Source organism: Tachypleus tridentatus, chromosome 13 (assembly GCF_004210375.1).
Source record: "Tachypleus tridentatus isolate NWPU-2018 chromosome 13, ASM421037v1, whole genome shotgun sequence".
NCBI classification, from domain to species: domain Eukaryota; kingdom Metazoa; phylum Arthropoda; class Merostomata; order Xiphosura; family Limulidae; genus Tachypleus; species Tachypleus tridentatus.
The window spans coordinates 127,000,171-127,012,954 of NC_134837.1; the positions used below are offsets into that span (position 1 = coordinate 127,000,171).

At 34.8% G+C, this 12,784-nt stretch overlaps 1 protein-coding gene across 1 annotated transcript; it reads left to right on the forward strand.

The window, feature by feature from the left end:
• Positions 1 to 278: 278 nt before the first annotated feature.
• On the forward strand, positions 279 to 11,841 carry LOC143236284 (bile acid-sensitive ion channel-like). The gene is made up of 9 exons (XM_076474556.1): positions 279 to 639; positions 2,017 to 2,215; positions 3,434 to 3,615; positions 4,262 to 4,386; positions 8,919 to 9,102; positions 9,651 to 9,725; positions 10,108 to 10,210; positions 10,930 to 11,018; positions 11,640 to 11,841. The coding sequence occupies exons 1-9, from the start codon at positions 279 to 281 to the stop codon at positions 11,783 to 11,785; spliced, it is 1,464 nt and encodes a 487-aa protein (XP_076330671.1). The 3' UTR covers positions 11,786 to 11,841.
• Positions 11,842 to 12,784: the final 943 nt, after the last annotated feature.

Genomic DNA, 12,784 nt, shown 5'->3' on the forward strand with positions numbered 1-12,784 from the left:
AATGTTATGGAGATAAGTATTTTATGAAAAAAATAAGTAATAATAACGATTTATCAGTCATTTACTTGCTCTAATTTAGAGTTCGAAATCAATGCCAGACACTTCACTAGGGGACCGCTGATTCTATGAAAGTGCAGAAGTACGCGGATTATTTTGTTGCAATTTGAACATATAAACCGAAAGACTGATAGATCACTGTCAATGGTTTGGTAGTTTACTTCGAAACGTTTTAATTACGCGACTGAGTGTTGGAATAGTCTAGAAGTTGAAGGAAGATAATGAGTCGTGTTGAATATAACCAGAATCCTGACTCTTCTGAAGACAGCGCAACAACAAAAGAAGAAATTCTGCAAAAGATAAAGAGTAGTTTCCTTTCCTCCACTTCTCTGCACGGAATGAACCAGCTTCTTCAAACACGTTCCAAATGGTTACGTTGTTTTTGGAAGCTCGTGATTACATGTTGTAGCGTTGGGTTTATTGTCCATACGATAATTCTAATGTTTGAAATCCAGAATTCACCAAAGATAACCACGACTCTGACTGCTGTCGACAGCATCCAAGAAGCGTATTCCGCACGTGACAAAACGCCTCCTCTCTTCCCCGCTGTGACGGTCTGCACTCGATTACCCTTTCAAAAAGGTAAGAAATAAAAGTTGCAATAAACTTAACTGTACCAAACTGTGGGTCGTGTAAAAAAGAGACAGATTTTAGTCATTACCGTACAGGTTATGGAATACCAAACTTTATTACTTTAATTACGAGGTTATTGCAACTGGGTACACGTGTGCAGATCTGTGTTTCAGGGAGCGTATCTCGAAAACTAATTGACCAATATACCCGAAAATTTTATACAAGGTGGAAAGTCAGTATAGGATAGTCCTTCTCAAGTTTGGTTAGAGTCCAAATCCGAATCCGAATTCTGAACACTGTGAAGCTTTTTTTCACACAATGAGGAGATAGGACATTTTCACTGTTTGGTGGCTTATAACTCTATAAAGTGTGATCTTATTTGTACCAAATTTATTGGGAACGTTAAGAATGAGACTTCTCATTAAATTACAAAAGATGATCCGGATCGTTGATCATTCTGTACCCGAGAAGGATTTTCTGAGTTTTCATATATTAAATTTGACGTTATTCAATACAAACACGCCAGTCTCGAAAAAGGAACGGCGAGGCGAGTGTATGTAATATTTCTGCTTGCCTCATTAACCGTGCAAGAAGCCCTCCTGATAAACCACTTATTGTAAATGTGTGTATTCTTCTCGAACATTTGAACAAACCATGGCTTGAAAACTGTTAGTTGGTTCTAGAAGTGAGTACTTCTACTCAACTGAACCTAACAAAGGTAGATTATTTCTCACTGTTCTGATCTTTTAGAACTACATTTTTTTCTTCGTTCCTATACACTCTAATGGTGGATTTTTTAATGAGATATAATCTTCTCCGTATTGAAATACAGAAGGTTGATTACATTGCATTAAATTATTTTGCCAGAGACTCGTTTTCACTTCTTGAGACTTATTTAAGATTCTTTTCGCTCATTTATAATTGGCTAATACTTTGTCTCACGTTTAAAAACTGACTGAGCTTCTGTTCAAGTTCTTTGAAATTCTTTTCCGCATTTTCCTCTTCCATATTGTGCTTAAAACCATAAGTTTGTTCAAATCTTTACGTCTTCTAAACTTGTTCGAATCTCTCTTAAATCCTTTAAAGTATTTTTCAAAGACAGGTAAGTTCATAAACGAGCATCAGAAGCAGACGATATCTGCCCTTTTCCTTTTAAAACTTATTCAGTTCATCTTCTACCTTTGGGGGTCGACAAAAATATTTTTCGAAAGTTTGGGAAGCCTATTTTTCCATTTCTATAACTACGAAGTTTTATAACTCCTAGCGTAAAGGGCTGTGTTGATTTCTAGTCGCTGTTTATATTCTAAGAATCTATTATATTTATTGATGTTTTTTTAGTATACTTAGGTGTAACGAATGTATTTTTTATCTTATTCCTTTCATTAGGTACCGTGGATTTGAAGTACTTGAGCATTGCTCTGGGTTATCCTTTTATTAGCTTAAACTACAAAGAGCTATCAGCGATAGTTGATGCAATAAGAACCAATCAAACAGAGGGTCTCTACTGGAAAATTATGGGTAATACCACGAATAAAATGCACTTTTCTGGAAACCTGAGAGAGTATATTATCAAGAAAAGTTTGAAGTAAGATTGTTTTCGATATCAGATTAATTAAATTAATGTTTTTGTTACTTATTACACAAGCAAGTTATCAAAATACAATGTTCATCGATCCATGGAACGTTCTTATTTTTAAAAGTTGATATCAGGCTTAAACAAGCAGACACAAAAGTTATATAAACTTAAATGTTTAATTGTGTTCAGGTCTGTGAACAGCTACAATAAATTAGGCCCGGTAAGGCCAGGTGATTACGGTACTAGAATCTCTATTGCGTCAAACATGTTCGCCCTTTCAGCAGTGGGGGGCATAATAATGTGACTGTAAATCTCACTCTTCGTTGGTAAAAGAGTAGTCCAAGAGTTGGCGGTGGGTAGCGACGACTAGCTGCCTTCCCTCTAGTCTTATACTGCTAAATTATGGACGGCCAGCAAAGATAGCTCTTGTGTAGCTTTGCGAGAAATTGCAAAAAAACCAACAAAAACAAACAATTTTAAAATAATTACTGTAATGAATATTACTAACGCTAAGGCCTGGCATGGCCAAGTGGTTAAGGCACTCGACTCATAATCCGAGGGTCACGGATTCGAATCCCCGTTACACCAAACATGCTCGCTCTTTCAGCCGTAGGGGCGTTATAATGGTACGGTCAATACCACTATTCGTTGGTAGCCCAAGAGTTGACGTCAGGTGGTGATGACTAGCTGCCTTTCGTTTTGTCTTACACTGCTAAATTAGGGACAGCTACCGCAGATTGACCTCGTGTAGCTTTGCGCGAAATTCATAAAAACAAAATACTGACGCTAAAGAAAAGCCTCCCGTGACACAAAATTCAGTCAGCGGACTCCCACCACTAAAAAAATGGGTTTCGATACCCGTGGTGGGCAGAGCACAAATAGTAAATCATGAAGTTTTTGCTTAATTCCAAATAAACTAAAGAAAAAATAACCTGCTTAAATTATCTTTCTTTCATGTATCCTAATTCTTAACCTGAATTATATCTATCATTTAGATTATCCCTCTTCAGTATTATTTCATGATAAAAAGCAACATTTCTAATATTTAATTTTCGACGTCTAATAATTGCATTTTAAAAAACACACTACAAATTCCAGTTTTTTTCATATATATAATATATCTTTCATTTTAAATTTTTCTTATTATTTAGTACTCAATTTTAACATGCAAGATATTATTACAAATCTTTTTTTTAAATTATTCGATTCTTCTGGGCCTCTTTGTAGATGTAACGAGTTGTTTTTAAAGTGCAGCTTACCCGCGTTTGAAACCAGCTGTTGCAACATCTTCAAACCCATCCTCACATCCTATGGTATGTGCTTCACCTTTTCACCTAACGAAACAATGCAGAAAGACCTATACGGATACGACATCTTTGCTATAGATCTCCATCTTTCTTCAGATTTAGGTAAGCACCCATACCTTTAATTACGTAATCAATTTTATCATCTCTTTAAATTTCGTACCAAAAGAGAACCTATGTACCTAGATTTCATACATTTTACAGCTCTCTTAGTAAAGTAATATTGCAATTATTCAGTCCTCATATGTGAAAAGGTGCACATCCGCATAAAGTAGTGCCAAGCTCTTAAATGACATTATTCGTAACTAAAAATAGTTATTAGAAATTTTAATTAATATGTCTCTCATTTTTATTCCTTTATATCTATTTAATACATTCTTATATTTGCTACAAAGTAATTTAATAATTTTATTTAAAATTTCTTCATTAAATCCATTAACTATTAATTTTGTATTGGTAATTCAACAGTTTTCATATTATCTGTCGAGATAAGCTTACAATCAATTTTCAGCTAATATTTAACCAGTTAATGTTTTCTGAAAAGTAAGCGTTTTAAACTTCCTTCAGTGCAGAATGACTTGGAAAAGAATCTGTTTTTTTTTTCCTTTGAGCTATATTTCATACAAAATATAAATCAACAGTTACTCAGAATAGTTCATGAACAGAACATCAGCAAAACTGATAAAAGTGTTTTAACATTAGAGTTTTAATGTTTGAAGATTTTAATGGTTGCGTATGTATTCCTTCAAAGTTGAGCTTGCAGGGGTGGTGGTCTCTATACATGATCCCAGGGAGTATCCATCATCGGACGTTCTGAAAGGAGGAATTGGCATTTGGTCAGGAATGTCTGTGACGTCAAAGTTTACTCTTTTTGAGGTAACATAATTCCTTGTTATGTTACAGTGATGGGGACGTAATAATTACCCCTAACTATCTTGAACTCACTTGTTTGTAGGTAATTCCACTAGATAGTCGTAGACGTGTTGTGGTTATAATATCTTACATTAATACATCATTCAATTATTCTTTCAAATTAAGTGACTTATACAACAGCTAATAGACACACACACACAAACATATATACAGAGAGAGAGAGAGATACATATTTACATATAGCTAGAGAGAAAAAACATATATACTCGTATATGTGTGTGTGTGTTTTCTCATAGCAAAGCCACATCCAGCTATCTACTGAGACCACCGACGGGACTCGAACCTCTGATTTGCGTTGTAAATCCGTAGACTTACCGTTGTACTAGCGAGGGCGTATAGAAAGAGAGAGACACACACACACACACACACAGAGATACGTACACATATATAGAACAAGAGAGAGAGAGATACACTGCTGGCCAAAATCTCAAGACCAATGAACATAAAGAAACAATATGCATTTTGCGTTGTTAGACTCAACCACTTATTTGAGTAGAGCTTCAAAAGATGAAAATAAGAAAAGAAAAAAACTATTTTAGCATTTAATAGGGAATATGTGAACATTATGAAATTAGTCTAAATACTAGCTGGTCAAAAGTTTAAGATCATACCAAAAAGAAGTCCTAAACAAGGTAGGAAATGCCCAACAAGAGTTCTCAGTAGTGAGTTGCACGGCCGTCATTGCGAATTACTTCAAACATTCGCTTTGGCATGGTAGATATAAGCGTTTGCAGAAGGCTGGCTGGAAAGTTATTCCAAGTGGTGAAGATGGCTTCACGAAGATCATGCACTGTTTGGAATCGCCGTCCATTTACATAGACTTTCCTTGTCATCCACCCCCAAACATTTTCAATGAAGTTCAGTTCGGGCGAACACTCTGGATGGTCCAAAAGAATCACGTTATTCGCCATGAAGAAGTCCTTTGTCCTGCGGACATTGTGGATTGCAGCGTTATCCTGCTGAAAGATCCAGTCATTTCCACACAAGCGAGGGCCTTCAGTCAATAAGGATGCTCTCTCCAACATGCCAATGTAGCCAGCTGCTGTTTGACGCCCCTGTATAACCTGAAGCTCCATTGTTCCATGGAAGGAGAAAGCACCCCAGACCATGATGGAACCTCCTCCACTGTGTCGTGTAGAAAATGTCTCCGGTGGGATATCCTTATCGTGCCAGTAACGTTGGAAGCCATCTGGACCATCCAGGTTAAATGTTTTCTCATCAGAGAACAAAACCTTCTTCACTTTTTTACGTCCTATGTTTGGTGCTTCTCAGTAAAGTTTAACCGAGCTGTTTCATGGTGTGGATAAAGGTGTGGTCTTTAAAGTCGTTTACGGTTTTTAAAGCCTTTCTCTCGTAGATACCGTCTTATTGTTCTTGAGCTGCATTCTGCGTCCGTAAGGACCTTAATCTGGTTCAACGATCGGCTGGTGTCTTGCCGGGCAACGCTGGCGAAATTTTCTTGGACTGACCACTTGAAATTCTCGTTCTGTATCCTTCAGGGTCTTTTAAGAAATTTGCAACAGCAGTTTTACTACGCCCAATCTCACCAGCGATGGCACGTTGAGAGAGACTTTGCTTTTGTAGCTCGACAATTCTGCCTCGTTCAAACTCTGTAAACTTTTAGCCTTTGCCATGTTTTTACCCGATGTAACACAGGAGATGTCAGTGGGAGATGTTGACAACGCTGATGCTTGAACACAAATGACTAAATTTCGTTACGTGTTTACCGATTAACGCTTCGTTTCAGTATGGTCTTAAACTTTTAACCAGCTAGTATTTAGACTAATTTCATAGTGTTCACATTTTCCCTATTAAAAGCTAAAATAGTTTGTTTTGTTTTTTCCTTTTCTTATTTTCATCTTTCGAAGCTCTACTCAAATAAGTGGTTGGGTCTAATAACGCAAAGTGTATATGTTTTCTTTATGTTAATTGGCCTTAAGATTTTGGACAGCAGTGTATATAATACACCACAAGACGGCTAAAATATGATAGACATAGCAGTTTGTAAAAGGAGAAGATTTCTTTAAACTAAGTAACAAGACAAATTAGAACATTTGTAACCGAGTAAAGCTGTCTATACATGGTCCAGTAGAATAGTTTGGCTGTAACCACATAACATGTTTAGAAATGGTCTAGAAGTTTGGCAGTAACAGCGTAAAACCGTCCAGAGACGGTTTAATTCTAGAGAAATAAACCCAATGTTTTTTTTCGTTATAGTGTAAGGCTGCGCTGTGGGCTATTTGCTCGGTGCCTACTGTTGGTATCGAGACAGAATTATTAAAGTTATTAGCTCTAAACCATCGCTAAGCCAGCTACCCTATGGTTTATGATAATGGTTGAGACGATTGCCAATAACTTTAAAAAAATCCACAAATTCAGCCGCACTATCTCATATTGAATATCAATTTCTTATCACGGTTGGGGATACAGTTTAGGACTATGTAGTGCTAAAGAACCAGATATTAGTTGTTTATATCAGGATTATCCAATTTCTTATCACGGTTGTGGATACAATTTAGGACTATTTAGTGCTAAAGAACCAGTTATTAGCTGTTTATATCTGGATTATCTAATTTCTTATCACGGTTAGGCATACAATTTAGGACTATTTAGTGCTAAAGAACCAGTTATTAGCTGTTTCTCTCTGGATTATCTAATTTCTTATCACGGTTGGGGATACAATTTAGGACTATTTAGTGCTACAAAACCAGTTATTAGTTGTTTTTCTCTGGATTATCTAATTTCTTATCACGGTTGGGGATAGAATTTAGGACTATTTAGTGCTAAAGAACCAGTTATTAGTTGTTTCTCTCTGGATTATCTAATTTCTTATCATGGTTGGATAAAGAACCAGTTATTAGTTGTTTCTACACGACAATGACCAAATCAGATTTCTGTTATATTAACATGGTCTTGTTTCAACACCTTTTGATGCTATGATTATTTCAACACAAAACAAAATTTCCCACTTATAGTTACCTATTTATTCATTAAGTTACGTTAACTTTTCAGAAACTAATTATCTGAATGATACGTTCAACATTCTGTTTATTTTAAAAATTAGAACAAACGAATAAATCAGTTTAATTTTAATACTTTAACGAATGTATTCTGTACCAAACTATTAAAATGTTATGTACCCACTTTTTCTGATATAATTCAGATGTGGAATAAAGGAGATAAAATTAATATTATATACAATGTAAATGTATCTGTTTGTCCTCAATAAGACTTTCCAACTTTCTAACCTTTTGTGTGTTTGTGCATTTTAAAGCCATGTCAAACTTCCTACTGTGTCTACCGAGGGAAATCGATCCCCTTATTCTGGCACTGGAAATCCATAAACGTAACACTGTATTCCCGGGATCAGCTGGTGTCTTGCCAAACAACCCGTCGACTCCTCTTGCTCAACGTCGGCGAAATTTTCTTGGGCCTACCACTTGAAATTCTCGTTCCGTATTTCTCAGGATATTTTAAGCAATTTGCAACAGCAGTTTTACTACGCCCAATCTCACCAGCGATGGCACGTTGAAAGAGACCTTGCTTTTGCAGCTTAACAATTCTGCCACGTTCAAACTCTGTCAACTTTTTAGCCTTTGCCATGTTTATACCCAATGTAATACAGGAGATGTCAGTGGAAGATGTTGACAACGCTAGTGCTTGAACACAAATGACTAAATTTCGTTACGAGTTTACCGATTAACGCTTTGTTTCAGTATGCTCTTAAACTTTTGACCAGCTAGTATTCAGACTAATTTCATAGTGTTCACATTTTCCCTATTATATGCTAAAAAAGTTTGTTTTTGTCCCTCTTTTCTTATTTTCATCTTTCAAAGCTCTACTCAAATAAGTGATTGAGTCTGACAGCGCAAGATGCATATTTTTTCCGTTTGTTCATTAGTCTTAAAATTTTGGCCAGCAGTCTACATATTTATATATATACATAAAGAAAGAGAGAAACATTATTCACTTGAGTTGGTTTACTGAAAGAACGTTTAACAGAATGTACGCTAAATATCCATGGTAACTTCGTGTGCATCACTATGACGACAAGATCGAACACTAACATCGAGGTCCTTCTTCCAACTTAAACTTTGTAGTTGAGAAAAACATTTGAATTTCCTACAAACGTACAGTATTCATACTTCGTGTAAATTGCCCATATCCCCTGATAAAAAAAAAAACATCTTTAAAGGTTTGTCACGCAAGTTGAAAAAGAACTTTTGCTCTTTAAAAACATGGAGTCTTTTTTTTCAGGGACAAAAGCATTTAACTATAAGGCAGCTTCCACAGGGACAACACGTCTGATAAACTACAAACTTACACTACACGAACTATGTCAAAACGTGTTTTTTTTTACTTGTAAAATATAAATACATTGATGTGAAATAACTTTCCTAATCACAAGCTCCAACATCTTTCAAGACAACGCGCGTGAATCCTAAGTTTCAATTGTTTCTAAATTTTCTTTATAGATTGACTACACAGAAATTTACTCGCTAATGGAGGGAAACCTTTTCTCTGACTGTAATTACAAAACACTTGACATCTGGGAGAAACCATACACCAAGAATAACTGCCAGGAGCAAACACGGATGGAAGTGATAAAAGAAGTGTGCGACTGTGTAACTGTTACAGCTCCATATGCTAACTCATCAAGTAAGTAGACAAATCATCACGTGACTGTTACAGCTCCATATGCTAACTCATCAAGTAAGAAAAATCATCACGTGACTGTTACAGCTCCATATGCCAACTCATCAAGTAAGTAGACAAATAATCACGTGACTGTTACAGCTCCATATGCTAACTCATCAAGTAAGACAAATCATCACGTGACTGTTACAGCTCCATATGCTAACTCATCAAGTAAGAAAATCATCACGTGACTGTTACAGCTCCATATACTAACTCATTAAGTAAGACAAATTATCACGTGACTGCTACAACTCCATATATGAATTCATCAAGTAAATAGACAAATCATCACGTGACTGGTGTAATATTCTCTTCATATTCTGTTACTTCAAATGGAAAGTCACATTAGACTATGGTCGTGAAAATATATAAAAGTTAGTAGAAAAAACTTTTGAACGGCCCATGATCTGTTTGACACAAAATGTTCGAATGTTTCCTCTCCAATTTTACTTCAATGTTTTATTCATAACTGGACACACTTTTATATATATATTTTCCTTACTTTTCAGACAACAACTCCGTCAGATTTTGTGGTCCCCAAGATTTTACTGGATGTGTCATAGTACAGCTTTCTAACATCCTAAGTAAGTTCTGTGACTCTGTAAAGTTGTTTTGTGTTTCGCTTTGAAAAGCAAGTCCACGGTTTTACGAGCAGAAATCGTGAAATATATTATGTTATTGGTGGTGTTGATGCAATTGATAAAATAAAGTTACTCCACAGGAAGGCTGATAAAAATCGACTGTGGTTTTGTTTGTTTCAAACGTTCAGCTTTTATGTCCACATCTTCTGGAGCAGCGAACTTAGTTTAAAAAAATCTGAGAAAACAGTTTTCTTTATATATATATATTTACTGACAGGCATTTAATTGTTATTACATATTACAATGATAAGATTGACAATGAGATATACATACATATCTATAAATAGAAGAGCCACGATTCGTTTCCAATTCTGTTTTAATACAGGAAAACTCAGAAGGTGCAACCACCTGTGCAAAGAGTATAAATATGACACATACACAACCTTCACCGAACTCAGCCCTTCTTACAATGTGAAGAGGATAAACAGGTTTGTCGTGGTTCCATTCTGTACCACAGGAAGTGTAAATCCACAGCAACGAAATCAGTTAATTAATTACGTTATATACACTTTCTAGGCCTAATTTCAATCAGTGTTTCTGTATTGCGAGTAAACACTGCGGTCATTTCCAGTGTTTTTGTATTTATACTTTGAGATTTGTACCTCTAGTTTGAGCTTCTCATAGTTGTTTAACTGTAATAATTACTAGCATTATTTGTAGGTACCGAAAATGGTCATGTAGTTAAACTCCTGCACACTCCTAAAGACATGACCATTTTCGGTACCTCTGATACGCACTCTAATCGTATACATACATGTACTTTCAGTCAGACCTCTTGACCCCCAAGCGAGATGGATATATATGATACAAAATACTTATCTTTAATTTTTTACGTTACTGATTTAGGTTTTTAATTGTAATGATTCTCATCTCATATGATTTATACCTGTTAATAGACATTTTTATTAGAGTTAATTGTAATTATTTTATATTTTATGAAACTTTAAACATACTATTTTACTTTAATATAAAAGATAAAATGCTTTATATATCGTGATGTGTCTTTTAATATAGTGAAAAATTCAGTAAACTTTATAATAATTACAAAAAACTGAAGTTCTAACGTGTGTTTTTAAACAAAACTTTCATCAGACGTTTAATACTCGTTATAAATGGCTTCTAATAAATACCACCGTATATTTTTTAGAGAAAACGCCGCTAGAGTAAAAATGATGTACCGAGAATTGTCATATCAAAAACTTCAATACAAAACACGTTCCATCAGTTCTACCATAAGTAAGTATTATTGTCATATGAAAAACTTCAATACAAAAAACGTTCCTTCAGTTCTACCATAAGTAAGTATTATTGTCATGTGAAAAACTTCAATACAAAAAACGTTCCTTCAGATCTACCATAAGTAAGTATTATTGTCGTATGAAAAACTTCAATACAAAAAACATTCCTTCAGATCTAGCATAAGTATTACTGTCATATGAAAAACTTCACTACAAAACACGTTCCTTCAATTCTACCATAAGTAAGTATTATTGTCATATGAAAAACTTCACTACAAAACACGTTCCTTCAGTTCTACCATAAGTAAGTATTATTGTCATATAAAAAAACTTTAGACAGGTATCATACAGCAACAACAGTAGTAATTGATATCTAACTGACATACTGGAATATATATATATATAGAGAGAGAGAGATACGCATACACATATACGTACAGAGAGAGGCTGTGATTATATGAAAGGTGTAACAAACAAAACATATATTAATCATAACCAAACACAAATAATTTCAAGTGTTCAATTTTTAAAATTAGGGTACTATGAAAATTTCATACTATGTTAACTTTTCTAGAAAATTATAAAACTGTTAATTAAGACTAGTTTGTTTGTTTTTCAGGTAAGATTGGAGGAACCCTAGGCCTAATGTTAGGAGCTAGTGCTATCACCTTGTTGGAGGTTCTAATATTTGTTGTTCGGTATCTGTGGGTGAAGGTTGCCCATGGCAACGTTATGAAAAAGATTTACCAGAAGAATTGTAGTTAGATTTTCAAATATCTTAGTTATTAGCATAAATAGCTTGTTAATTTTTTATTAAGTCATACCGAATAGAAATAATTAACGAAATGCATAATTCCTAAACTTTTCACACAGGTATCACTCACTGATGAAGAAAAATCCAAGATGGCGCACACCCTACGTGCACATAAACTCAAGTTCGTAGATTAGGTTACATACTACTAATGTAGAACCCACTCCGTTTGTGATTGGACAACGGTTTTAAAGTAATATACTGTTATACATAAATCTCATGCTCGTGATTAGACAACGGTTTTAAAGTAATATACTGTTATATATAAATCTCATGTTTGTGATTAGAAAACGGTTTTATTTTAAAACATTATATATTTTCATGTTCTTAGTCACACAACTATTTTAATACATTATATATTTTCATGTTCTTGGTCATACAGCAATTTAGAACATTATATATTTTCATGTTATGTACTTTTACAATAGACTGGAACCCAAGAACAAACACGTTATTCCAAATGTGGTCTAATCCGTGATCTGCACAATGCAATTATAATCTCTTTAAACTTGTATTCAGTATTTGTATAGGTAGAACCTAAAATCCTATTTGCCCTACCACTAGCAACAGCTCATTGCTTGTGTGGCTTACGAGACTGATCAATCATTACACAAAGTTCCTTTTCTTCATGACATTGTTAATTTTGTTCCCATCCAAATTATACTTAAAATCCAAATTATGATAACCCACATGCAATATCTTACATTAATCATAATTAAAACCCATCTGCCATTTATTTGTCCAACTCACTAACTCAGCAGCATCCTCTTCACAGTCAGTAACACCAAAGACCTTGATATCATCTGTAAGTATAAGTAATTTGTTGATCATTCCTTCAGCCGTGTTATTGATGTAAATCAAAAAGAACAAAGATCCTAATACTGAGCTCTGAGGTACCTCACTTGTGACATTAATCCAGTTTGACTGAACTCCATTAATAACCTTCTCCTTTT

What these genes read in the sequence shown, in the direction of transcription:
- LOC143236284 (XM_076474556.1), top strand. Translation starts at nt 279, where the DNA reads ATGAGTCGTGTTGAATATAACCAGAATCCTGACTCTTCTGAAGACAGC. An exon ending in TCCATATGCTAACTCATCAA is followed by an intron (nt 9,103 to 9,650) that starts GTAAGTAGACAA and finishes CTTACTTTTCAG; the next exon opens with ACAACAACTCCGTCAGATTT. An exon ending in AATGTGAAGAGGATAAACAG is followed by an intron (nt 10,211 to 10,929) that starts GTTTGTCGTGGT and finishes TATATTTTTTAG; the next exon opens with AGAAAACGCCGCTAGAGTAA.